The 27,023-nt window shown below is 41.4% G+C and overlaps 10 protein-coding genes across 10 annotated transcripts; 7 read left to right on the forward strand and 3 right to left on the reverse strand. All coding sequences in view use genetic code 12, as the record gives it.

Annotated features, from left to right (window-relative positions):
• Positions 1–1,041: 1,041 nt before the first annotated feature.
• On the forward strand, positions 1,042–2,661 carry DAL5 (allantoate permease; the record flags this gene model as incomplete). Its single annotated transcript, XM_001387241.1, has 3 exons — positions 1,042–1,203; positions 1,246–1,621; positions 1,673–2,661. 3 exons carry the CDS (start codon positions 1,042–1,044, stop codon positions 2,659–2,661), a joined length of 1,527 nt encoding a protein of 508 aa, XP_001387278.2.
• A 164-nt stretch (positions 2,662–2,825) lies between these two features.
• Positions 2,826–5,262, forward strand: SEL1 (secretion lowering protein). Its single transcript, XM_001387242.1, has 4 exons — positions 2,826–3,479; positions 3,525–4,076; positions 4,128–5,002; positions 5,033–5,262. The coding sequence occupies exons 1-4, from the start codon at positions 3,284–3,286 to the stop codon at positions 5,216–5,218; spliced, it is 1,809 nt and encodes a 602-aa protein (XP_001387279.2). The 5' UTR covers positions 2,826–3,283; the 3' UTR covers positions 5,219–5,262.
• Positions 5,263–5,599: 337 nt separating this feature from the next.
• Positions 5,600–8,452, forward strand: USP1 (universal stress protein (USP) family protein possible involvement in nucleo-mitochondrial control of maltose, galactose and raffinose utilization). The gene is given in 2 exon segments (XM_001387243.1): positions 5,600–6,828; positions 6,841–8,452. 2 exon segments carry the CDS (start codon positions 6,105–6,107, stop codon positions 7,557–7,559), a joined length of 1,443 nt encoding a protein of 480 aa, XP_001387280.2. The 5' UTR covers positions 5,600–6,104; the 3' UTR covers positions 7,560–8,452.
• A 2,046-nt stretch (positions 8,453–10,498) lies between these two features.
• On the reverse strand, positions 10,499–11,476 carry NOP1 (rRNA methyltransferase NOP1; the record flags this gene model as incomplete). The annotated part of the gene is made up of 1 exon (XM_001387657.1): positions 10,499–11,476. The coding sequence occupies one exon, from the start codon at positions 11,474–11,476 to the stop codon at positions 10,499–10,501; it is 978 nt and encodes a 325-aa protein (XP_001387694.1).
• Positions 11,477–13,078: 1,602 nt separating this feature from the next.
• SLC35 (putative UDP-galactose transporter) lies at positions 13,079–14,446 on the forward strand (the record flags this gene model as incomplete). Its single annotated transcript, XM_001387244.1, has 1 exon — positions 13,079–14,446. The coding sequence occupies one exon, from the start codon at positions 13,079–13,081 to the stop codon at positions 14,258–14,260; it is 1,182 nt and encodes a 393-aa protein (XP_001387281.1). The 3' UTR covers positions 14,261–14,446.
• A 123-nt stretch (positions 14,447–14,569) lies between these two features.
• On the forward strand, positions 14,570–15,013 carry UMP1 (Proteasome maturation factor; the record flags this gene model as incomplete). The annotated part of the gene is made up of 1 exon (XM_001387245.1): positions 14,570–15,013. A coding segment is annotated over one exon (444 nt), but the record flags the coding sequence as incomplete, so codon positions are not given.
• A 631-nt stretch (positions 15,014–15,644) lies between these two features.
• Positions 15,645–18,618, forward strand: SMY2 (kinesin-like protein; the record flags this gene model as incomplete). The annotated part of the gene is made up of 1 exon (XM_001387246.1): positions 15,645–18,618. The coding sequence occupies one exon, from the start codon at positions 15,645–15,647 to the stop codon at positions 18,423–18,425; it is 2,781 nt and encodes a 926-aa protein (XP_001387283.2). The 3' UTR covers positions 18,426–18,618.
• A 184-nt stretch (positions 18,619–18,802) lies between these two features.
• Positions 18,803–20,779, forward strand: PRD1.1 (saccharolysin (oligopeptidase); the record flags this gene model as incomplete). The annotated part of the gene is made up of 1 exon (XM_001387247.1): positions 18,803–20,779. A coding segment is annotated over one exon (1,977 nt), but the record flags the coding sequence as incomplete, so codon positions are not given.
• A 135-nt stretch (positions 20,780–20,914) lies between these two features.
• Positions 20,915–22,315, reverse strand: PICST_5140 (predicted protein; the record flags this gene model as incomplete). Its single annotated transcript, XM_001387658.1, has 2 exons — positions 20,915–21,969; positions 22,123–22,315. Coding segments are annotated over 2 exons (1,248 nt in total), but the record flags the coding sequence as incomplete, so codon positions are not given.
• A 1,243-nt stretch (positions 22,316–23,558) lies between these two features.
• VPS5 (protein involved in Golgi retention and vacuolar sorting) lies at positions 23,559–25,820 on the reverse strand (the record flags this gene model as incomplete). Its single annotated transcript, XM_001387659.1, has 3 exons — positions 23,559–24,870; positions 24,958–25,396; positions 25,517–25,820. 3 exons carry the CDS (start codon positions 25,818–25,820, stop codon positions 23,559–23,561), a joined length of 2,055 nt encoding a protein of 684 aa, XP_001387696.2.
• Between the last annotated feature and the right edge of the window lie 1,203 nt (positions 25,821–27,023).

The following is a 27,023-nucleotide window of genomic DNA, read 5'->3' on the forward strand; positions in this document are numbered from 1 at the left end:
AAGAAAAATCATGATGGAAGACCAAGTAGTGCACGGTCTCAAGCCCCATGTGCTTTCTTTCATGAGTCCGGCTGGTTTTTTTGCCTGCCTGCTTTATGTATTTGTATGTATCTATCTATATGTTCCTCTCTTCTTTGCGTATTCTCACAGAGTGCAACGCTGGCTCTACCATCTGGTCTTCGAGCTCAAATACTCGAAAGTCGACGCATCCAGTCTGCTCTGGTAGAACTCGTCACACCCGCTTTCTTCCGAGTGAATTAGTCTCGTCGTCAGCCACCCAAGGGTCTTGTTATTGTTCTGGACACTATCTTGTGAATGGTAAATCTGTTAGGATAAGCCGAGGTGTCGTGCCAATATTGAACCGCGGTTAATCGACCAAAATTGCTTAGTGCACACTTCCGGGAAAAGGCTGGAGCGGTACCTTTATTATGAGCGCTAGTGGCTTGGAGTCATATCGCTTATCTATGTAGGTGAGTCTTAGCCGAATTTACCAGTAGGGATTCGTTTTGCATCGGCGGTCGCTGTGGATAAAAAGAATATAAAGGCCGATTCCTCTCTAATTTACTTTATCAGATTTATCTTTTAGATACCAGCACTATCTTTTAATACCGAGCTATCGCTTTCTGTCTTTCAGATTTATTTTGCAATTTGATTTATCTCTGTTGTATGCGGTTATCACCATCTTTATCTCTTAAAATTCACCACATATGCCCAGAGTTTGCTATCAAACGTGGGGGACCCAAAGCGCATAAATTCCTCTTTATCTTGAGGACGGAACTTGACTCCTGAACCGCTCCCGAACTTTTGTAATGTGGAGGGACAATTTGATTGACGGTATTGCTTACCCTGTAAAGCAATAGTTGCCAATTTGGCATATTTTCGCGCCATTCTGTGGTGGAGATATATGAAAAGATAAGAACCACAGTCCCTGGAGAGAACTCGGGCGAGACTTGCAATATTAGCTCCAAACCATATAAAAGCGATCTTGTAGTTCGTACATTTTTGTAAGTTGTAGATATCTGTAGAAAAATCTATACGACTATGTCAGACAAAGAAAAGAATACAGTGGTGACAGAATTGCACTCATTGGTAGAATTGAGCCACGACGAACATGATGTGAAGGCTGCAACAACCCATCGCAGTACCATTAGACACGAAATTACTTCTGAGAAGGAATTGGACGACGCTTACCTTTATACTACTGTTCATGAGCATGTCGAGCTTGACGAAGCAACAGACAGAAAGTTGTTGCGTAAAATCGATTTCTTCCTTATGCCAGTATTATGTACTCTTTACTGTTTCCAGTTCATGGACAAGTTGACCAACTCCTATGCTTCTATTCTTGGTTTACGTACTGATTTACATATGGTAGGAGACATGTACTCGTGGACCGGGTCTGCCTTCTATCTTGGGTACCTTGTGTTTGAGTTTCCTGCTGTGGCACTTTTGCAGAGATTCCCCGTTGCTAAAACTGTTGGAATATTCATTATCTTGTGGGGTGTCGTCTTATGTCTTCATTCTATTGCAAATTATGCTGGGTTCATTGTCCTTAGAACAATTCTTGGAATGCTCGAAAGTTCTGTGACCCCAGGGTTGGTGATTATTACCTCTCAATATTACCGTGGGGCAAGTCACCGTATCCGTGGACAAGAAGATAAGAAGCAATTTTCAGACGAAGTATTCCTCAGAACTGCGTGGTGGTTTGCCAGTAATGGAATTGGCGCTATCATTGGGTCGGGAGCCATTGCTTTCAATATTTTCAATAATGCTGGCAATTATTCATTGAAAGCATGGAAGTTGATCTTTATTGTAACAGGGGTTTGCACGATTTTTATTGGAGTCATTTTCTTTATCCACATTCCAGATAATCCCACTAAGGCCTGGTTTCTTTCAGAAAGAGAAAAGATTTTGGTGGTTGAGAGAATCAGAGTAAACCAACAGGGTTTTGGTAACAAGAAGTTCAAGTTGTATCAATTCAAGGAAGCTCTTCTTGACCATAGAACATGGCTATTCTTCTTTACTGCTCTCTTCAGTAATATCCCCAATGGTGGCTTGACCAACTTTGCTTCCATATTGTTGTCAGAGGACATGGGATTCTCTACGGGAAAAGCATTATTGATGCAAATGCCAGGTGGAGCAGTGGAAATAGCCGGTTGTGTCCTTTTGGCATACTGTTCCAATTTTTTGAAATCCAGGATGTTTTGGGCTGTTTTAGGTAGTGGAATTGCAACAATTGCCATGTTTTTATTGGCATTTTCCAATGATGATACCACTAAATATGCCGGCTATACAACCACCCTTATTGCTCCTATCGGGTTAATTTCCTTGTTGTCCAATATTTCCAGTAACGTCACTGGCCATACCAAGAAGGTGACAGTTAATGCAATTTTGTTAATTGGATACTGTGTCGGAAACCTCATAGGTCCTCAAACATTTTTGGCTACTGAAGCTCCAAATTTCAGGACCGCAAAGATCTGTATAGCTGTGTTTGCAATGCTTTCATTCATTTGCTTCAACCTTATTTGGATCTCATACTATCTTCTGAACAAGAAAAAGGATAGAGAGTATGAGGAGGCCGGTGGCGAATTTGATTTGGGAGAGAACTATGAGTTCACAGATTTGACAGACAAGGAGAACCCCCTCTTTAGATACAAATTGTAGATTTCTGAGACAGTGTAAATGGGTGCAAAACATCTTTTAGTAGTGAATGTACGAGCCAAATTCCTGTATATAAACACTCCGTCTTTTCCAATTTATCGTTAACTGAAGGACTACGTCACTTTGATTTCTCACATGTTGAGTCAAACGACTGTTGCGAAAGGATAGGAAAGAGACCGTAATTGTTAGAAAACCAGGACATCCACGAGCTTAAAGTGTCGAAAAATTCAACTAGTGTAGGTATAGAAGTTTTGTTTGAAACTCTGACCTCTTTTTGCCTAGAACGATTCATTTCCGGAGGTATTCTGGAGATATCAGGATCACAGATCACGATTAGAGGGAGTTCCAGTTTCTCGAGATTTTCAAAAGTTGGTGAATTGGAAAGTTTTCAATAACGTCATAGTCCTATAGAACAGCGTAATTGTGTTCCTTCCCAAGTTTCCTATCAATTGAAAGAATCCTGGTTTGATACTATTACTTATTCCTCAGTAATTACTCAGCGTTCTTACGAAGAATTCAATCTTATCTTATACCTCGTTAATTCGCTTTTCGTTAATCCATTTTCGTTTGTCTATAGTTTCGTCTCAAAGTTCATATTTTATTACATTTTGATTCTTATATTGAAATGTCAGAATTATCCTCCGAACATCAAGAGCTTGTCGATCAATTTAAAGCTATAGCGGGCTTGGAAGATTCAGAGAACGACAATAAAGTCTTCCAATTGTTGACCATCAATGATTTCAATCTCAACAACGCCATCTCGTTCTACTTTGACTCGGGGTTTGAATCGATAGAGCAGAGTAGGGCGAGAGCTGCGAATAGTGGTAGCGACATAAGTTCATCTCCTCCATTTACTCTGGCTGTAGATGTCCATGATGAACAGCAACTGGAATTGCATAGTAGAAGGGAACGTCGTCAGAGCCAAGACAATGTCGTCAATCTTCAGCATCAACTCTTTGTGGATAACTTCATTCCACGTTTGCCCAAGGCTCCCAGAATAGCCAATGGCTGGCAGTTGGACGTCGGAATTCACACCTCTATTATTGAAGAGAGAGAAAGAGAAAAGTTGAAACTTCAGGCAACTGAAAGCTCATCGATTTCATCTGCCACAACGGAAGTTCAATCAAGAGAAGAAATTTCGGATAAGGAAAAGTACAATCAAGAAAAGCTGTCATCTCCTCTTGGAGCCCTCTGGATCATTCTCTTGCTTGTTCCCAAAACGTTACTTCAATTGCTCGTGTCAGCATTCAAGCATCTTTTTGGATTTACATCTACGACCTCATTAAAGGGATTTCGTGATTCCGGCAGAGTACCCAAATCGTTCAACTACGAGCACTTCAAACCTGACTTCAATTTTGCTTCGTGGTTGACATCTGAATTACTCAAACCCAGCTCAAGCGAATTTGAAGACGACGATAGTTCCACCCAGTTCGAAAGCAAAACGCTTGTTGATGGAAACGAACATCAAGAACAGATTATCTTGGATAACTTCAACATTCACACCACCAATTTCAATGAAGTACACGAGTCTGCCCAAAAGAAATTTACGTGGGTCTATGTGATATTAATTAACGATACAGAGGAAGCTAAGCTGTTTCTCTTTTCAATGCTTAAAAGTCCATTTTTCAACAAACTATTCAACAAAGAAAACGGAATGTTCAAGGAGACTCTTATATACATTAATAACGTCGATGAGAATCCCGAGTCTCTCGAGTTGGCACACACTTACAAGGTCAAGAGAATTCCGTATGTGATGTTGGTTGGAAATATCTCTGCCAGTCCCCAGGTATTGTCGTCGATGTCGATCTTATTTAAGTCGAATTTGGCACAGCCCTTTTTGAGAACCCCAGAGGAGTGTGAATCCACATCCAAAAAGGTCCTCAAGAATACAGGAAAATTATTAGAAAAGTATGACCCACAATTGATCAGCTCCAGATTCGACCAGCAAGAAATCGAGTTTGCCAGATTGATCAAACAACAACAGGATGACGCATATTTGCAGTCTTTGGAACTTGACAAGCAAAAGAAACTCCAGAAAGAAAAAGAGGCCCAAACTAAGTTGGATGAGCAGAATACGTTAGCATTACAAAAATACTTCTTGTTGTTTTTATTCTCCAGCGATTACAGAGCGGAGATCACCGGCGGAGCTGACAGAAGTCGTATCGCCATCAAGTTGCCAGATGGTAGAAGAATCGTTGAAGCATTCAACAAATCCATTTCTGTATCGGAACTCTATCTTTATATCGAAGTGAAGTTGTTCATTGACAAGTTGATAGACGAGGATGGAGAATTAAACAATGAAGATGATTTAAAAGACAGCATCCACACAATCATGGAAGATCTTGTTGCAGCCAATCCAATTTTGTCAGGAGAGACGATTGATTCGTTTTCGAGAGAAATGTACTTCGAAAAGTATTCGTTTAAGTTCGAAGTGATCCAGCCGTATCCCAAGAAGGTTGTTACGGTTGGAGATGAAGCTATCGAAAAGGTTCCTGAGTTGAAGTCTGGAGCCAACTTGTTGGTAGAGTACAACGAAGAAGAGGACTCTGAGGAGGAGTAAAAGTATATAGCTCAGATATAAAATATACCCTTTGTGCTATGGACAGATATTATGGCCGAATGCAGAGACATCTATGTAGTCTATGGTGATATTCTCTCCGATTCTATGCAAACAAAGTTGAAGATATATTTATAGCAGGTTGGGGCTCGTATATATGTACACCTGCATATACACTTTTCTCTCAATCGAAGCCTGCAAAGGAAGATGCAAGTAGAAGGGGGCGGCTAAATGTGCATGTCCAGTGATCGCGAGGCTGGTTTCTCACGTGACCCAAATCGTCAGATTGGCATGTTTCTTGGCAGACTGAAAAGGCAAAGAAATGGTGATGGAGGTGAAAGTGGACAACAGACGCTCTTTTTTTCTGGGATTTGAAGGGAAGATCAGATCTGACGAATTATTGTGAAACTTGAGCTCAAAACACAAGTTCATTTCATTCCGAGAAAGGCTCTAAAGAGAATAGGCCCAAATTCGTGATCCAAAGAGATACTATCTACAGAATAGCGAGATACAACAGAGAGATTAGATATATCAGTGGTAAAACATAGGAACATACCAGTAATATTTGCTATAGAAAAGTGTCATATAAGGATAGGAAATTTATTGCAAAGCCATAATCATCTTTCCCAGAGAAATTATACTGAAGAGTTCCATTATCGGGTGCCATTACTGAAGCTAGTCAATTCGCTAGAGATAGATTATTAGCATATTAGTGGTAATCGGCTTAAGTAACACGCCTAGTTCTAGAATTACGTCGCGGTTCCACAGTTACCACGATTTTATTTACGAACCCAAGCCCCTTCTACGAGGCATTCCAGGCGTTCCTGCATTCTGCTCCCCACGAACAGTGACAGTACCAATTCCGCAAGAACCAAAGTACTAAATAGAGATGATGTCACGGCAATCTCGTTTGGAAGCCGAGAAGCTTCAAATCATCCAGAAGTCGATGTCGAACCGAGGAAGATCGCTTTCACCCACGGCTCACGGAGCCGGCGGCAATACTATCAACAATGTCAATTCGCGTTCTTCGTCTACACTGAACGAGGAGTTTTCGAAGGACTTGAAATGGTCCATTACGAACCACGATCCGCTGGAACGGATTACCGTTACACATGATGATGGAACTGTAGAGCAGCCAAATAACGACTTGTGGGCCAACGAGGTTTCGGACGAAGAACATATCTCCGACGACGACACTAACGAGAAGTTCCAGTACGATGACACTGGAAATATTCTCCCTAATTATGCTTGTCACGACGATAAGATAAACGAGATTTCGTCGATTTTGGAGAACTCCAATTTGGACGATCAGTCGACGATCAAGAAGCTCGAAGAGTTGACAGCTAATGAAAGAGCCTTTGCCAATGCCAAGAACATAGGAAGTCTTATCGATAAGGAAGCACTCAATAAGCTAGCCAATGAAAAACAGAAATTGACTGGCAACGAAATGTTGGACTTGAACCGGTCAGATCAGGATGCTTTGGAAAGAAAACAGAAGCTTGAGAATTACCAGGCTTACAGAAAGAAGATTATCGACCACGAGAATGGTAAGGATGGCACTGCGAAGGACAGTGCTACTACTTCCACACTTCTGCCGGTAAAGCTGCCAGAGGGTGAAGCGGTAGCTGAAAATGACGAAGACTTTATGATTCCCTATACTTCAGCTGTAGAAGACAAATTGGATAGTGAGTTTGCCTCCCAATTGAACGAAACCATCAAGGAAGGCGAGATTGACTCCAACAAGAGCCAGTCCAGAGTGATCCAGACCATCACGAGAGGAAACTTCTTCCAATTAGTCAATCCCAAGGTCAAGCCGAAGATGTTTTTGGTGTGTATGGACTTCTCGCCAGAGTCGATTTTCGCATTGGAGTGGTGTCTTGGTACAGTTTTGGTAGATGGCTCAGTGTTGTTTATAGTGTACGTCATTGAAGAGAACGATAACAACCACAACTTGAAGGGCAATACTAGCAACGAAAATACCCGTGAACAGTACCGGTTGAATATGTTAAACAAGGCCAAACAACAGGTGTTGAACTTGTTGAAGTTGACCAAATTGCAAATCCATATCGTCATCGAAATCATCCACCACCCTATTCCCAGACACTTGATCTTGGAGTTCATCGACAATTTACAGCCTACATTGGTGGTAGTGGGCTCCAAGGGCCAGAGTGCCATCAAGGGTGTTCTTTTGGGGTCGCTTTCCAACTACTTGGTCACCAAGTCGTCTGTTCCGGTGATGGTGGTGCGTGAGAAGTTGAAGAAGATCAACAGATTCAAGTCTGGTTCTTCCGTCTTTACCAACAACATTAAGCCGTTGACATTGTCGGAAGCCAGAATTGACTGAACTATGTTATGTCAGAAATTTCAGTTCTTCTACTACATTTACATTACTTTAGGTTACGTTACTTCATTCCTTAGTTAGACAGTTCTATCGAAGTATTATTTGTGTTACATAAGACCTTTCCTGTAAGTAAACCCTGTATTCCCATTATCATAAACCGCGTAGAGATGTACTAAAGAAATCATCAAATACAACTTCTTCAATGCTCAATAGTACAACATCTTCTTTACTGCTTGTCCGCTGCTTCAACTATTCTCAAAAGTACAACTCTGTAAATCCTTTGGCTGTGAACTTTCTTCCACAGTCCCCAGCTCCACACTTAGTAGGAGAAGAAAGTTGAGGATTATCAATTGTGAAACCAGAAGGAGTCGCTTTTGTTCTTCGGGCTCTGTTTCCGATATTCTTCACACATCGTCCACAAAACGTATGCCCACACTTGGCGATAAAGATTCGTTTCGAGAGTTCCTTATCAACCTTGGAACACTGCTTCACACAAAACCACGGTGCTTGCACCCGGTATTGTTTGGCTAACTTCTCGAAATGAAGATCGTACCGGTGATCTGATTTGAAATCTTCAGGAATGCCTTCTCCTAAGATAATACCACATAAACTACAGCAGAGGTTTGACTCAGGCTTGATATCGTTTACATACCCAGCGAGTTCTTCCTTGGAGACTTTCTTCTTCTCCTGCAATGTCTTACGATTGTAGATATTTTCGTTAGCGAGTCTGGCATCAAGTGCGTTTTCGTTATCTCTCTCTATTCGCTGCATTATAGACTGTTCAGCCTCCTCCAAATCAAATCTACTTCCAGGGAAGTCATACTGAGTAATTCCTCTAAGCGAAAACGGCACAGTACGCAAAATATCCATAAACCCCACCTGCCCATCGGTTCGGCCTAACAGGACAAATCTGCTGGCCCTACCAATGCGATTACGGCTGTGTTCTGGATTAACGTAATACCCAAATGTGTGATGACCAGGATCTACTCGGCGAGGATGAACTGGACGAGGCAAGGCAGATCCAAACGTACCAATGGGAGTTTCTACCCACGTGAGCGCTTGAGCTGGAGATGCAAGTGGTATCACGTCTGTTATCTCGATATCATCATCTCTTCTACGATCAGAAAAAGCTACCTCACGGCGACTGCGTCTTCCTACTCTAGTAGCAGCAGAATTCCCGGAATTATTAGCAGAAATAGCAGAATTAGTAGAGTTTGTAGTAGAGCCCCAAGGATTCACCCTTAGTGGCAATGGATTAGGGTTTGAGCCCGTGATCTGTATTTCATCATCTTCGTCCTCATCGTCGTCTATACCAACCACTTCGTTTGGTTGAATACTCAGGCCACGAATATTCGTAAGCTGCACTTCTTCATCGGAATCATCTGAGCCTATCTCTATGACATCAGATGGCTCCGAGGATCCAACATCTCGAGACGCCGAACGACTAACTTTATGCGAAGCATCAGATTCATTCTGTCGCATAGCCTCCATGTTGATATTGTGATATATAATATGAATAATGAATATTGGACTGACTGTATTGAAGGATATCCCGATAGTGGATATCTTATGAAAATGATAATGACGTTAACAATGGAAATATGAAGGTATGAAATTGTTATTTCACTCGATTTGTTTCAATTTGACTCTGTATTTTTCATGAAATCGCTGTGAATTTCCTAGTTTCACAGCAAGAGCGGATGAAGATGACTACCTAGTATAGATTGTTCTATGATGAGAAACAATATTTGAAAATTTCACAGAAAAAGTCTTGACGTCGCTAAACTCTAGTTTTGTCTTTAATTCTAGCGTCTTGTAAATACGGTGGCAACAAATATGCCAAAAACGTCTGTATGGTGTAAAACCTAGGTGATGGCTTTCTCAGCTAATCGTTAAATATTGGGATGATCTTTGCCAGGAGGGTGTGATTATTTCCGCTTCCAGATGTTTTTTTTAGTCGTTGATAGCTCTGAAATCGGCCAAACTACCTAAAGAGCACAGAGATGAGCTCCAATACACACAGAAATATATAAAAAAAAGTTGCTATCAGCAAATATGTCTGAAACAATATGTATATATGTTCAGAAGTGCTCATTTTTCTGATGATTGGGGCTAACTGTATCACGTGAGATGGTTTACCAATTAGGTAAATGCGACTAAAAAGCTGTTTGAGGCATCTCGGCCGAACACTGAAGAATCAAGGATTACTCAATTCTCCTTCTATTCCTAAACAGACAACCACCATATGAAACGGAAATTAATAGTTTCAAAAGAGAGTAGAGTTGGACTTACTAAGAATTCCCATGATCTGCTGTTCAGTAGGTTCATCGCTAATAGAGCTTCGTTTTCAGCGACAGCTGCTGGCACGCTACAACTAGATCAAGAATCTATACATCACAAAAGTACAACTAGCCTCCATATAAGATATTTATAAATACATAAGGTCTTTCATTTCTATGATCTACTCAGTAGAGAATAACTACCCAATTCTTGCCTCCACTAATCTTCTTCGAAATTTATGTTGCAACCATATGTTATATGCAGGTATCAAATATAAATCCGATTTTAGATAACAAATACCATGCTTTGCAAAGCAAAATAAAAAGCACTGTGGTCCGGCAACTTTTCCAAATAAACCAGTCCAGCAGATCGATAATGGTAAGATATGGATTCCACGTCTTTCTATTTGACCTTTGCTGCTTGTGTATAATCATACTATAGCAAGAGAATTTGTTGCATTCTATAAATTGAATAGGCTGCGAAATGGAACGCAGTAATTCATTTGAAAGCTTATCATAATATAACAGCCAACGGAATGTGTTCTACAATCTTCTTAATCAGTTCTTTATTGGATATATTATACAGAATTCTTTCAGAATCACGAAAGACAATAGAGGATGCTAAAGAGCTAGGAGAATGCAAGACATGTGAATAGAAGCTGGTTACTTCTTCAAGCCTGATCTGATGTACTTACCAACAACGATACAATGGTCTCTTTCATAAGGTTCCAAGGTCAATTGTTCCAAAGGCTTGATTCTTTCTTCTCTCAATTTCTGCACTTCTCTGGCAAATACGGTTTCAGCATCAACAGTAGAGTCAATACAGTTGGCCTTGATGGAGATGACAACAATACCACCGTCCTTCAAGAACAAGTGCGAGTTCAATGCAATGATACGGGCTTGATCTGGTTGGGCGACATCGGCGAAAACACAGTCAACCATACCGACCAACATTCTGTACTTCTGTGGGTGACGAGCATCGTCAATGATAGGGATGACGTTAGGTCTCTTCTTGGCCATACCGATCAATTCTCTACCAGGTCTGTGGGAGAACTCAACAGCGTAGACCATACCTTCTGGACCAACAACATCGGAAACGTGAGAGACGGAGGTACCGGAAGCAGCACCTAAGTACAAAACCTTCTTGCCTGGAGCAACACCTAACTCGTCAATACCACCCATGATACCGGCAGCCAACTTAGATCTGAAAGGGTTCCACACACGGTACTCGATTTTAGTGGCTGGAGCACCTTCTTCTTTGGCTGGTTCTTCTACCGAAATTCTCTTTTCTCCGTAGACAGATTCACCAGGAGCAATGTTTCTGGTGACTAACAAATCTTCCTTACCTCTGGCAATGAAAACACCAGCATGTCTGTGTGGCTCGATAACTACCTTGGCACCACCTCTGGCACCACCTCTGGCACCACCTCTACCACCACGAGCACCGCCTCTGGCACCACCTCTAGCACCACCTCTGGCACCACCTCTGGCTCCGCCAAATCCACCTCTGGCACCACCTCTGCCACCGCCGAATCCACCTCTGGCACCACCTCTGCCACCGCCGAATCCACCACGGGATCCACCACGGGATCCACCGAATCCACCTCTGGATCCACCTCTACCTCTTGGAGCGAAAGACATATCTGTTTTAGTTAATTGTTAGTCTTCTGGTTGATTTCCAAAATGAATAGAGAAGGGTAAAATGGTTAAACGAAAAATTTTCATAGATTTTTTTGTAGGAGAGCAGCGCCGGGTAACCGATGGATTACGTAAGTATTTGGAGATATGTGAGTAACTCTTATATAATCATGCGTATTGTAATTTTGCAGCTATCTCACACTTTGGAGACAGATAAGAAGATACCAAGATCATTTCAAGTAGTTGAAAATGGTATACGTGTATTAACGCAATAGGGAATAATGTAATTGTCTATTTATTTTCAAGAAATTTTGTATTTTAGTGTGACTTCAATGGACATACATGTGTTCAGATATGCGATTCAAACAAAACCATTCAGTTACGAAGATCTACACCTCAGAATTTCAAGAAAAAAGTAGATAAGCATATTGTTCGAAGCCATAACTCATGGATTGTGCAATATGAAGCCCGTTCATTTTCTGTGAACATAGTTACTTAAAGATATAATCCAAATCCATGGCCATGTCACGATGCCCATCATGCGGCTCACGTTTTATCACGTGACAATATATAGTATTTCTACCTTAGCAAGCTGTGATAGCTTCCAAGATATGGTAAAGACTTGGGTTTGGAATACATGATATTGACAGATGGTGAAGTACCTTGGTAGCTTGAATTAAATGCTCATACTGAGTATATATTTGTGGGAATCAAGCAAATAATGGCTGCGAAAATAATGGCATACCGAGAAATTATGCAACCACTTCCCATTTAGTATACCTTACGAATTTATGAATGTTATTGTCTCAGGTCTAAAATTAGCCTCAACCCTCTCGTGCGAAATAGGTATAGGTAGTGTGATTTCCTACGATTACCAGTATTTTCATCTCAGTACAAGATATGCAATAAACTAAATTGAATTTTCAAGAATTTGCATACAAAGTCTTTATAAGTTCTACAGAATCACAACTATTTAAAGGTAACCACACTGGGAATTTCTCTCCGTCCCACAATTCCTTCGGATACTTAACATGGTATGCCGAAGCAAAAGCTTCTCAGCTTCGTCTTGCCTAGATATATAGAATTGCACAATAGACACTAATGATACTTCTATACAAAGCTACTACAGCCATTATTCCACAATGTTCATTAAACACCGATCTGTAGAAACATGCATAGAATCTCCAACGGCTTTGAGGTATTGTGACTAAATCATTGCCGTCCAGTAACTGCCATTTGTGGCAGGTGCCGTCTCTAGCTAAGGCATCAAACGGCCGTTTGGCTGGGTGCCCCACAGAAGGATCACGTGACTGAAACAGTAATTTCCATTCTCAGTCGGGTAAGGTCTTTCTAAAACCGTTGTCAGTTGAATCTTTTTATGCCAACTTTGAAGCTCTGTGCACAGCTAAGTTTTGATTCTATTTCTTGTCGAAAGAAACACATAAGCATTTTTTTGTTGAACAGGTTCTTTGATTTGTCTATAAGTATCTTAACTAAAGAATATAGTAATAGCAAAGGCTAGTTAAGAGACAGTACCATATTCATAACCATATTGGTAACATTATTCACAACCCTCATCATATCATAACATATACTATTTGTATTATGGGATTATCTATCATTCATATAGTTGTGGCAGGAACTCTCATAACAGGGGCTGCGAATTCGCTCTTTACCAAGTACCAGGACAATGTTTGTGTTCACCATTGTAACAACCCGGATATTAGCAAACACCAGCATTTTGAACAACCGGGAATTCAGACCTTTCAGATGTTTGCTGGTGAGTTTGCAATGATTATTGCCTTTCTCTGGATGATAAGGTCCAGAAAGAAAAACGGCTATGTTGCTCTTGAAGGTCCTGAAGGTTCGCAATCAAAGATATCCTTAACTCAGAATTACCGTTTGGCGATTCCAGCTGTTTGTGATTTATGCTGCACCACTTTGTTGAACGTAGGCTTGATATACGTGCCCGTTTCTATCTACCAGATGATGAGAGGGTCCGTTGTCTTGTTTGTAGCCATAATGTCTGTGTTGTTCTTGAAGAGAAGGATCACCAGATTGGAGTGGATTTCGTTGGTGTTTGTAACGATTGGAGTATTCTTAGTAGGCATGAGTGGCTCGTCCAAAGCTCATGCTCCGGTAGACGACTCTGGTGCTGCTCCTGCTTCTGTTGACAATTCAGCAATGGTAGTGTTTGGTATCATCTTGATCGTATGTGCTACTTTACTTCAGGCTGTGCAATTCGTGGTGGAAGAACATATACTTGAAAAGCATCCAGTGCTTCCTTTGCAAATCGTATACACCGAGGGCTTCTATGGTAGTGTAATTCTTGTTTCGTCCATGGTAGTCCTTTACTTTATTGTGGGTGCTCTTACTCCTTCTTCCCAGTTTAAGGAGTCTCCTTTCAACCTAGTGGAAGCTGTTTCGCAGGTAGCTCATTCGAAGCAGATCTTTCTTTCTTCGATTTGTATCATGATCTCCATTGCTTTGTTCAACTTCTGCGGTATTACTATTACTCACCAGATCTCGGCCACTGCCAGATCCACCATTGATACCTGTAGAACCTTGATCGTATGGACTTTGGCTATCATCATGGGCTGGGAAAGCTTTCACCTCTTGCAATGTTTAGGATTCGCATTGATGGTGTTTGGCACTTTGTGTTTCAACGGCGTTTTGCAGCCGGAAACCTGGTCCTTCATTCCGCAAGCTCTTAAGTCCGACGTCCACCCTGGCGAAAGACTCATCGACGTAATCGACGAACTCGACGAACCCATTGAAAGATTGTAGTGGAAGTAGTAGCTGGTTGGGTCAGAGTTAGATCATGTGATAAAATGGCACGTGAACAAATTGTGAAATTATCGCGATTCTCAGTCAAAACCACCAGAACAAAAGTGTAGTTTGCCACTTATGGAACTTCTACTCAATAGATAGTATAGTCAGACCCTAAGTCATAGTCTAATATAGCACAATGGTATGTATGCGGAGTAAATCGAGGTCGAACAATTCGTCACTTTTTTCAAGGAAGTCAATCGAAGAATTGACAGGTATTTGATTAAATAACTGTATCTCTTTTGAAGGTATACTAACATTCGATAGTCTTTAAGAATCGTACCAGAAAACAACAAAGCTTCATCCATAAGTAGCACAGCATACGGGGAAACCGCAGAACATGCTCCCGGTTTACAGGATATCTTGAGAACACAAGAAGGGCCTTTGAATTTGGCATCTAAGTTGAATAACCGTCATCCTTTAGAAGGCAGAATAGCCAACTGGGAACAGACACAACAGGACACACGACTCGAGACCTACAGAAGGGTGTTTGGAGCTGGTGAGCCAATCAAGAGAACTATGGAGTTGGAGCTTGTAGAGGCCAGTGACTTCAAGCCCAGTGTGTTGGGAGGATCAGATAGTTTACATAGAGATGTTCTTTTGAACAAGGATGCTTCTGTGGATTGGGAGGATGTTTACAAGGGAGGCTTTGAGAGTGGCAATAATGTGAAGGACTTCCATTCTGAGATGGAGAAGAAGATGGGCCTCTAGATTAAAGATGTAGACGAAGAATAAAACGTTACAAATCAAGGATGATTGCGTAGTGTAGCTTGTGTAGGTAGTGTGATATGATTGTTACAGAATTGATTGTAAGACAAATCTCGTGTTCCACTATAGACTATATGTACTATATTATTTGAATACTATGTTCCTCTAACATATACCTCACAAAACACACACAAAGTACTGTTAGGATGTCGAATCAATAGTTTCGTACGCTGAAGTTGTTACAGTATATTCTTCTCTGGTACTGTATGGATTCTCTCTGTAAAGAGGGTGCAAAATGTACCTCTAATACAGAGATTTACACAGCTGAAGAAGCACTATTTGTATAAAACATTCACAAACTTTCTTATCTTTATCGTGCTCCACTTCCGAACAACTTCATCTCTTCGAAAATCCTTCTTCTCCAAATTCTCTAAAGCACCACTTTCCCGCAACATCTCTATTCATCCTCTTCCCATACTATTCTCCCCACGTCTTCAGCGCGCACTAGAAAAAATTTTCCACACTATTTCTACTAGTTAAAATCTACGTGTAGCAAATCTTCTTTTTCACTCCATTACCAATTGCCAAAAGCTCCCAGGTAAAACCGCCAACTCAGATCCAACTTCTCGCCACCATGATCTCCAGGACACAACGCAAATCGCAGCTCGAATTCACAAACGGAAACTCCGTTTCCGGCTCCACGGTAGAACTGACCGATTTCTCGCTCTCTTCGCTTCCTACTTCGACCTCAATTCCACCCACGCCAAACTCTGGCCAAGTCCCTTACACCATTCCACCCAACAGAGGCAGCAAACGTTATTCTTTGAACGAGGTTTTTGACGTGTGGTACACCAACAAAGAGAACATCGTTAACCCTGCTATCGAACTTCCTGTACTTTCGCATGAATCATACAAGCTCCATAAACCTCGCCAAATCTACCATTTGGACCTTCAGCCTACGCTGGCTCCGTCGTTTGTGTCGTCTGATTCGGCCAACTCAGATTCAGTAGCCTCCAGCGCTTCCAACTCAGACTACCCTTTAACTTCCACTGTAGATTCCGCTTCAGTAGCAGCTGGAAATCCATCTGGAAATTCTGGTGCAAATTTGTCTGGAAATTTATCTAGTAGTGGGATTTCTAGCAATGGTATTTCCGCTGTTTCGGCTGAGAAGAGCATCTTGCCGTCTTTGACCTCAGGTGAAATTGACAATTCTACCTTCAACTCGACTTTGGCATCACTTTCTCTCAACGAGTCCCCTGGAACGTTTCAAGCTCAAGCTCAGACTCAAGCTCAGACTCAAACTCTGACACCTTCAGCTTCGTCTCATCCTCCTCCCGGAATGACTTCCACTCTTCAGAACATCAACGCTGTTCCTCTTCTTACGTCTGACAAGATCAACTGGTTCTATGTAGACCCACTTGGAACAGAGCAGGGTCCCTTCAATGGAGATACAATGCAAGAATGGTTGACCGGAGGCTACTTGCACTTGGACTTGAACATTCGTAGATTGGAAGAATCGTCCTACAGACCTCTCAAAGAACTCTGTGAAAAAGTCCAGAACTACATCCAACCATTCAAGGTACCTCTTCCAGACTTGACCGTTCGTTCTGCTCCAGTGGCCGAGACCAGACCGCTGTTCCCTCCATTTGGATCCCAGGGCCAGGTTCCTCAGTTTAGCTCTCTTGGGCAACAGCAGCAACAACAGTCGCAGTTCCATCCCTTGTTGTCAGGAGGCCCCAACCTTGGCAGAATCAACTCTGGACTTGGCCATAGTCAACAGCAGTCGGGATTGTTTGGCAACGATTTCATGTCCAACGATCCTTTTTCTGCCCAGGGGTTCCAAAACTCTCCAGGAGCTAACCAGTTCGGAATCGACTCTATCAACCGGAACCTCGGCTTCAACAGTGGCTTGCAGATCAACACCATGCCAGCCTTGTTGCAACTGCAGATTCAACAGCAGCAATCACAACCTGGTTTGTCGAGAAACAACAGTGGCTGGGGCAGTTTGGACCATTCCACCGGTTTGATGAGTAACAGTAACCCTGCAACGCCACTATCTGTTAACCCGGTGTTGCCTGGCCAGATCACCCAGCCAACCCCAATATCTCCATGGATTTCTGGTGGGATCCAGTCCCTGTCCAGAGTCAGCTCACCCTTTGTTGCATCTAGCACTATTAGCAACAATAACAGCAATAGCAACAATAACGTAAGCTCTGCAGAAGTGATCGACACTGTTGCTGCCGACGATGTTGTGGTTAACGATGACCATGTTTTGAGCAACATGCATTCTTCTGTAGTGAACGACTTCTTGGACGACGATCATTTCAAGCAAGAAGTCCCAGCCCCAGCTTTAGCTACTGAAAAGTCGGAAAAGACTGAAAATTCAGAGCCAGCTGTCAATGAACAGCAAGCAAAGGCAGGACCGGAACAAGAAGCTGAGCCGGAACAAGAACTTGAAGACGAAGAAATTGTTTCCGCTCCAGTGGTTGAAACCTTGAAGCCTTCGGTGCCTAACCAACAAGAGTTAGCTCCATGGGCCAGCAGCAAAAATCCAGAAGCTGAACAAAAGCCAGCCATGACTTTAAAGGAAATCCAGCAATTGGAAGCGGAAAGATTGGAAAAGCAAAAACAATTGCTTGCTCAACAAAGAGCCGAAGTCAACCGTGCTTGGGCACAGGCAGAGGAGAAGGCTGCTGCTGAACAAAAGGTGCCAGCACTTCCTCCAACTACCAGTTGGGGTGCTGTTCCTGTTCAAACTGTAGCCAAAAAGACATTAGCTGAAATCCAGAAAGAAGAAGCCGAAGCTGCAGCTGCCAGAGCCAAGGCTGCCAAGGCATCTGCTGCTGCGTCGGGTCTTCCAGTTCAAAAAGCTTCATTCGCCAGTGCTTTGACGGCATCATCTACTCCAAAGGACGATGGAGTGTGGCAGACTGTTGCTGTTAAGAAGCCAACAGTTAAGAAGCCAGTTGCTCCATCTATTACCAATGCTGCTTCTTCTAGTAGAGCCACCCCTCAAGTATTGAGATCGGTTTCAGCTACGAGGCCAGCTGTCTCTGGCAGCAACTCTCTTGCCTTGAGAGAGGATTTCTTGATTTGGGCAAGATCCAACATGACCAATTTGTACCCTACCGTTTCAAAAGATGATTTGTTAGATATGTTTATTACCTTGCCAGCTTCCAGCAGCGACTCTGGTGCCTTGATTGCTGAGACCATCTACGCTTCATCTGCTACTATGGATGGTAGAAGATTTGCCCAGGAATTCTTGAAGAGAAGACAAAAGGTAGACCAACAGATTGGCAAGGATGACGATGTTTCATGGTCGTCTGCAATCATCTCTTCTGCTGACAAGTTGACTACTGTTGATGAAGACGGCTGGAGCACCAACGTTAAGTCCAAGAAGAAGAAGAGAACTTGAACTGTGGAGTCATATTGGTTCTATACATACATACTATCAATTAGAAATTGAAACATTCTGCATTGGACGCACCGTAGTAAAATGATAATATATTTCACTGATAATACAATAAGTCAGTATTATAGTTCATAGAATTATTGTAAGAAAGTAATATGGCATGTATTAGGTGCGAAATAAAATGGCTGCGAGACGCAACATTAAATTTCATGTTCTGTTCTTTTCTTCGCAAGTGTTTGAAAACACAACAGGAATTTAACATGTTCTGCTTTTTTAGAAGTGCCTTACGCGTGTCTTTAGGCATTGTTGTTCTTTCAATTCTCCTAAAATACTTGAACGTGGATTTCAGTGGAAATTCGTTAAATGAACATGTTTCAATTTCATGGAACCATACCCCACAACAGATCGCTGATCTTACGGAAGAATTGATAGAAACAACAAAAGCATTCAATGATCACATCGCTTCTTTAAGTAGTAATTTAACTGTAGAGGGAGTCTTGCTTCCGTATATCGATTTTGAAAACGAGAGCCAGCTACTCATCAATCAATTGTTCTTCTACCAGTACGTTTCCAGTGATAAGGATATCAGGGATGCCTCTACTGCTGCCGAAGAACTCTTTCTGGAGAAGATGATTGAGCAGTCATTGAGAACTGATGTCTACGAGGTATTTAAAAAACTACAAGAAAAAGTAGATTCTGGAATGTTGTCTATTGCTAGCAAAGAACACCAATTGTTCTTGAGCAAAACCATGCTTGGGTTTAGAAAAAACGGATTACATTTACCAGAGGACCAGAGACAAGTGGTCAAGTCGTATCTCCTGAAATTGAAAGAGCTCTGTATACATTTTTCCAAGAATGCCAACGAAGAAAATGGGTACATTCTTTTCAGCAAAGAAGAGCTTGAAGGTGTCCCTAAACTGACGGTAGATTCATTCGAGCAAGTAGACAAGGATGGCGTTCAATTGTATAAGATGACATTCAAGTATCCAGACATTTTTCCCGTTCTGGGATTTGCTAATAATGAAACGACAAGAAAAACAGTATATCTAGGCAATGGTGACAAATGCAAGGCAAACAATGTAATATTGGAGGAAATAATAGCGTTGAGATATAAGCTCGCAAAGCTTCTTGGGTTCAACAGTTTTTCAGACTACGTTCTTGATGAGACTTTGGCTCAGAACGTAACTACTGCTGTATCATTTTTGACGGATTTGAGAAGAAAATTAACTCCATTGGCTCAAATAGAACTTGAGAAACTTTCTGAGTTCAAGGGTGCAGAAGTATTCAAGTGGGACTTCAAATACCTCGAGAACAAGATGTTATCGAAACAATACCAGGTCAACGAGACAGAAATAGCCGAATACTTCCCCATGGAATCAACCATAGAGAAGATGCTTGCTATTTATGAGAAGCTCTTTGATTTGGAGTTCCAACCGGTTCTAACCAATACCTCGGTCTGGCATGAGGATGTCAGACAGTATTTGGTGTTGATTGGTGAAGGTTCAAACAAAAAGTTTCTTGGTGTCATTTATTTTGATTTGCATCCAAGAGAGGGCAAGTATGGTCATGCTGCCAACTTTGGAATTGCTCCAGGGTACGCAAAGAGAGATGGAAAATCTCGTGCTTATCCGATCACTGCTTTAGTTTGCAACTTTAGCAAGAAAACGGAATCAAAGCCTTCTCTTCTTAAGCATTACGAAGTGAAGACTTTCTTCCATGAGTTAGGACATGGTATTCATGATCTTTTGGGCAGGACAGAGGTGGCTCGGTTCCATGGAACAAATGTACCACGGGACTTTGTAGAGACGCCTTCGCAGTCGTTTGAGTTCTGGACGTGGGAAAAGTCGATATTGAAGAACTTATCGTCTCATTATCTTACCAACGAGTCATTGAGTGATACGTTGATCGACAACCTAGTATCTACAAAGCATGTCAACGGAGCATTGCATGCTTTAAGACAGTTGCATTTCGGACTCTTTGATCTTGCTGTTCATCAACTTGAAGACGATGAGAGCCTCGAGCTATTGAATATCAGCCGGTTATGGAACAACTTGAGCAATGAAGTTTCTTTGATTTCACTGGGTAATTACACAGTTGATTCGTACGGGTCTTTTGGACATATTGCCGGAGGTTACGAATCAGGATACTACAGCTACTTCTTCAGCGAAGTGTTTGGTGATGATATTTATTACACATTGTTCAAAGACGATCCCATGAGTGTAGAAAATGGAAGAAAGTATAGAGATATCGTTTTATCTAAGGGAAATTCAGAGGATATAATGGACAACTTGAAGTTGTTGCTAGGAAGAGAACCTACCTCAGATGCTTTCTTAAAGGAATATGGATTGGACAAGTGATACGTAAATTAAAATACTAAACTAAAAATATCAATAGACGGAAAAACAAGAAATGAAATGTAGAGTATATCTCTACAATGCAAGGGATGCAATATCAGGAATGGTTTTGAAAACCTTTTCCTGATCATTGTAGTCGATGTTATTGAGAATATCAGACACTGTTTCGACATTCTCTTGAGGAATCATGATGATTCCAGACCGCGCCATTGAGAAGTAGTTCATTTCGAACAAAGTGTTGTTATACTTCTTTATACCGTTTATCAATTTACTGGCTACGCCAGCAACAATACCAGTTGAATCCAAGGGCAAGTTGGAGAAGTCGATGGAGATGGGGATGATAATATCTTGAGTCGAACCAATGATACTCTTTGAGTCGAAACCTAAATGGGCACGTTTTTTAGACGACTTGGGCAAGATCAAAGACACTTCGTTGATAGAAGTTCTAGTTATGGCAAAGTAAGGAGGTATGATCTCTGGTCTAGCTAATACCGTAGCACAGTTTAGAATAGTATCATGCACTTCACCGGCTCTGGCGCCAGTCAATAGCAACTTTTCATTTGTGTTTATTGCTGGTTTGATATTGGCATCACTGAAAAGCTTGAATGTCTTTTCCTCGAGTATTTTGGACGCTATGTCTTCATCAGAGTGCATGTCATGATCTTCATTGCTTTCGGTATTTGACATAATGTAGCTGTTGGAGATGTCGGAGAACTCAAAGTTTTTCTTAGTGAGAATGCTGATGACCTTTTCTTTGAGCGAGGCCGGGAAAAGAACAATGTCGCTAAAGTGACTAGAGAGGAAGAATAACGAGATGTTGTTTTCGGACAATGGCTTGGTCAATTCGAGTATACGCAAGCTGTTGTCAAAACTGCCATCACTATCTACTTGTAAGCTTAAGAAGCTTTCTGAGATTACCTGAACTTCTTTCAAGTCCAACCTGCGACATATCTCTATAGGGTCTTTGAATAACGTTGTCAAAAGCAGTGTTGAGACGATCACAGTGCATTCGAGTGGAGTTAAAGCAATGTGGAAAAAATAGTTATCGAACTCAGACAAGCTGTCCTGGTCCGACTCGTAGTTTCTGTTGAGGCTGTCTGAAGAGTTATTGGATTTCATCTTGCTTGAGTTGTCTACAGATCTCCGATGCCCTCCACCACCAGAACCAGGGTTTTCGTCTTGGTGGTGTGAATCTACAGAGCTACGTTTGTTGGAAGCTGTCAGCCAACTGTCGTTTTCATTGGAGGCATAGCTGACGTTCTTCATCAAATTGGCTCTGTGGGGCCTGTGTCTTCTGTCTCTTGAATAGTGCTCTTCGTCGTCATCAGTGTCGTTCTCATCGCCACTTGAGTTTTCGTCATTGTCTTCGTCATATTCCTCTTCTGAATCAGAGTAGTCGTCCACGTTGTAATTGGGCAAGTACTTCACCACCTCGTTGTAGAGTAGTTGTAGAATAGAGCTGGTGAAAATCCAGTACCGGTCTCGAGGAATCGATATGATCGAGAGCTCTGTCGGGTTGAGATGGACTTGAGTATTCATATCGTGAAGGATGATTATATGCTTACTCGGTATAATACAGTTTAAAAAGTAGGAAGGAAATCTGAGTTGTTACTGTGCACATTAAGAGAAGGTAGTAAGGGTGAAATCTGGTAACTTTATATGATGGCGGTGCGAGCGGATAGATGGAAGTGGATCAATGATGAGCCAGATTGATGTTGAAAGATCACGAGAAAACGGATGGTCTTTATCAATTAAGAAGAATATAAGTCAAAATAATTGAACACGAATTGTATAAAAGAGTGGTGTGGAATTGTGGAACATGCAAATGAAGAGATATAAAAAGATTCAATTTTTCAACTGTACGACTGTGGAGAAGTCAAAAAATATTTTTAGAGTCATATGTTTTCCGGGGTTCAACAGAAGTTCCGAGGGGAGATCCGTGGGAGTTAAGAAATCCGCACAAGGTATAAACTGTAGGACTTTAGCCTTGGATAATGATGTGGAATATGTCTATCACGTGGAAAGTGTTCCGACCACCGATCGCTATGAACCGGAACTCATATTGTCAGATTTCATTGTGAATCATCCCTATCAATCCGAGGTGAAGGTTTACATTTGAGATAGAAGTCATGAGGCGACAATTCTACAATATCTATAATGATTCTGTGTTATCCGGAAAAGCGGGAAATTTCAGCGAGCGAAGTTGAGAGATAGAGAATTCATAATGAGTCAGAATAGATAAGACTGCGATTGACTCAAAATTGAAAAGCTGAGTCAAACTGAAATTTCATAGAAATATGGAAAGTTACAGAAAACTCTAGGTTAACTAAAACTTCTGAAAAAGCTGCCATTGTTTGCAGTCTCGAAGCTCCTCGGTGGTTGGATTTGCAACTGACAATGGAGGTTAGTGGTGTGAGATTTTCCAGGGAATATATTCGTTCGCAATTATACAGTCTATAGATAACAATCCGGCCAATAGCTCCTATTGAGATATGGCTTTATACATTCTCATATTAAACTATGTTCAGCATTGTTGCTGCATTTTCTTGATACATCTTCTTCATCATATTTCCTCGTTCTACTTAGTTCACGATACTAGTGCCTAACAGCACAATCTCAGTTTACACTCCTTGTGTAGAGACTATATGACTAAATGATTATATGAACTATGGAATTGACTATATGAAAATGAATCGACAATTTCAGTCTTTACTTTTCAAACGAAAGCTTTACTCTTAACCAAGTGTTTATGCTCTCATTGTACCAAATAGTAAATACTCTGTCATACACTGGCCAAATTCTGGCGCTCGTAGAAAGTCTCGTATAACTCAATGGCCTCCTTCTGCGACTCGATCGAGCTCTCGATGAAGATCTCGACACTGTTGCGGAAATCCTCGATCTTCTCGTACTCAAAGTTCTCCATTTCTTCCTTGATGGTCTCACTGATGCTGTTGAAACTGTTCTCAAATGCACTTGTCTTTTGTTTCAACTTGTCCACTTCAAATGTGAGCAGATTGACCTTGTCAACTGGTGCCTTATACTTTCTGGTTAACTTGTCGAGCTGGGACAGCTTCTTTAGCAACTCCTGGTTGAAGTTATAGTATTGCTGATAAATCTTGGATCTGGTCTCAAAGACAAACTTGATAGAGCCGATGATTCTCAAGTACTCTTCAATGGTGAACCCCAATGTCAATTGATCCTGCAAGTTAATTCTGTCCAAGTTTTCCTTGATCTTAAGCTGGACCTCGCTGAATGCACTCAACAACTCAGTGGTAACCTTCAGGATTTCCAAGTTGGCCAACTCGTCGATGGCCAACGAAATCTCGTCTAGAACACCAATCATGTCGATTCTCTGTGTGCCCACAAGTTCGATTGCATTGTAGAACTGCTTTAAATTATACTCAAGTTCGTCTACATATTGTCTCTTGTGAGAGAAGTACTCATCAGGCTCGTTAATCTTGGTGGAAATGGAAAACAACGAGCTCATGAATCCACTTCCACCACCAGAGATAATCGGCGTTGAGACAGAACTGCTCAACGAGGCAGTGGAAGCTGCCCCATCGTCTCCTAGAGTAGTGGCATTGTCCAAGAAGTCGTTGTTTTGTGTAGAAGCTCCAGAACCACTTAAGCGTTCTCTTTCACGAGACTCATTGATGAAGTCTTCGCTAGTCAAAAACATGACGAAGTCGGCATCGTTACTCAACACAGAGATGTTGCTTATTTTGTTCAACATTTTTTCGAGTGATAGTCTTCTGTTTTCAATGAAGTTCTCGTTGAATCTGCCAATGTACGTCTGCTTAGTAGGAGGAGGTGGAATGATTCTCCCTGGATGGTTGTTTTGCAATTGGTGGTATATCCACCTGAAGTCCTTGTATCTTCTGGATACCGTAATAAACTCATCGGTGGCACCAGGGAAGCTGGTTGCATTGGGGTTCTTATTCTTGGTCCTTATGGCATAAACGATATGGGCTGTAGTAATGTCGCCAACTTTCATAGGATCACCAACTGTGATCTCCAATTGATTCAAATCGTCTCTGGCGTCTTCTCCATTCTTTTGTTCGTCTGAGACTGGCTTTTGTGGGGAAGTTTTCAGACTCTGTGGAGTCATTTGCGGTCTAGATTGTGCTATAGGCTGTTTTGGAGCGTGAAGGCTCAATTCTCGTAACTTTTCTTCTTCAGACTTGTGCTGGATCTCATACAAAGGCGCTTCTGCTTCTCTGAAGAGGATTTCTGCCCTTGAACTAGATATCACCGAAGCCTTGTCGCCCTTAGAATCGTCTGATTCGCTACCTAGTGGTCCCAATGGGTTCTTTTCACTATTTTCTGTTCCCTGAAGGTGGCTGACATTGACTTTGGCATTGAATTTTCGTGGACGAGGTGTTTTGAACAGACTCGTCTTGAGCTTGATCTTACCTCGTGGAGATTTGAGATTTTCAGACTCTGCCAATGCTGCTTTGTTCATCTTTATGGGACTGTCCTTGTCATTAAAAAGCGCCTCAGCCAGAGTTACTGCCTTTGGTGAGACGGTTCCAGAACGCAAAAGCTCGCTGTCCTCGGCTCCTTGGGTCAATTCCGAAAGTAATTGATGGGTATGTTCTTTACGTTCTTCCTTCTTCAATTCTGACAACTGTGCTATCTCCAGCGGATTTCTCCACGAGTCGTCAAACACATTGTCCACTTGATTCAGATAGCCGGCGTTGAAACCACTGCTATTGAAGTTGGAATTTGTATTGAAATTACTGCCTGTGTTGAAAGTGTTGCTGTTTGTATTGAAAGAAGAATTGGTATTGTAGTGATAGTCTTCGTTGTGGTTGTAGTCATACGGACGATTTTGTTCTTCTTGATGATGATCATAATTCTCGTGATTAGTATCTTCATTGCTTTCTTTGTCTTCGTTTTCCTGCTCGTCCTGGATTGACATATCGTTGAATTCAGCGGCCAACGGGCCAGAGCTAGAAGATGCTACGTTTCCATACGTCGCAGGTTCCGAATGGGGCGAAACTACGTCGTCCCAGACAGAGGCAGTTAGATCATCCTGCTCCATTGTAGTTTGATTGATGTGGGATTAAAAGAAATAGCAGAGAAAGAAAAAGTGTAGATCTGCCTCAGGCTATATTTTTGCACTTGTATTTGGAAGTGTATGGAGTAGAAGTGGAAAATGTAGAAAATTTAGTTGCTTAACTAAGTAGATTAAGAAATTAGTATGGAGAATTGTTAGAAATGAGATAAACTGAAATAACTGAATGATACGGAATGTTGTCTATTGAGCTGGATATCTTATCTTTAATTGTATATAGCCAATTCTTCTGTCTCTCGATATTGAAGAAATTAACTTGAAAGTATGGAGAATTAACATGCGAGTAAAGCATGGGGTGAGAAAACGAACCAATAATTGTAGAAACTACGTGGATTTTTAAATATAAAAAGTCTATCAAAACTACATTTTCAATACGTCTCTTCGATTCTTTTCCAATATTGCTGGTATAATTTCTTCTGTTGATTCTAACCTTCAGACTTATAATCAGCATTGCAAAGTATTCAAATGCGAGATCGCTGCGCCCAATAAATATGGGGAAGTAGATTCAGTAATGTGTGAAGAACCGAAACAATCATCTATCCATTCCAGTTGAATTACCTCTATCTATTTTTGTCATCTTGTTATCTACTGATTGATACAAAAATATTTCCTATATGTTCTTGTTAAAAGGGACCTCTTTAACTCCTGGAAGAATTGAATTCTCCCGCAAAAACATCTTTGATTTCCATACTCCAGAAAACCCTATCACCAGGCACTCCAATTCTTGTGTTATCTAGCACGACAACGTCTGGGTTTAAGAAATACACGATTCAAACCAAATCAAATCAAATCTAATGGTTTGGCAAAAAACAAGGAACAAAAAAAGGGGCGAGCTGGGAATTGAACCCAGGGCCTCTCGCATGCTTGTAGTAATCAACTTAGTGTAGCTAAGTCGTCGCCCAAAGCGAGAATCATACCACTAGACCACACGCCCATATTGGTGAATTCGGCGAGTCAATTTCATACAGGTCGATAATATAGCGGCGCTACCAATTTGAACCGTTTTTTTGGAATTCTTCAACCCTTCGGTACTGATTAGAGGAATATTTAGAAACTTAGTAGCAGATTGGGTTGATTTTAGTCGTAATACATGCCATTTCGTAAAAAAAATTACAAAAAATTGGATTAGAGGATGATTTATATACTAAGTAGTAAATAGGTTTGACTTTA

Source organism: Scheffersomyces stipitis, chromosome 1 (genome assembly GCF_000209165.1).
Source record: "Scheffersomyces stipitis CBS 6054 chromosome 1, whole genome shotgun sequence".
Classification (NCBI taxonomy): domain Eukaryota; kingdom Fungi; phylum Ascomycota; class Pichiomycetes; order Serinales; family Debaryomycetaceae; genus Scheffersomyces; species Scheffersomyces stipitis.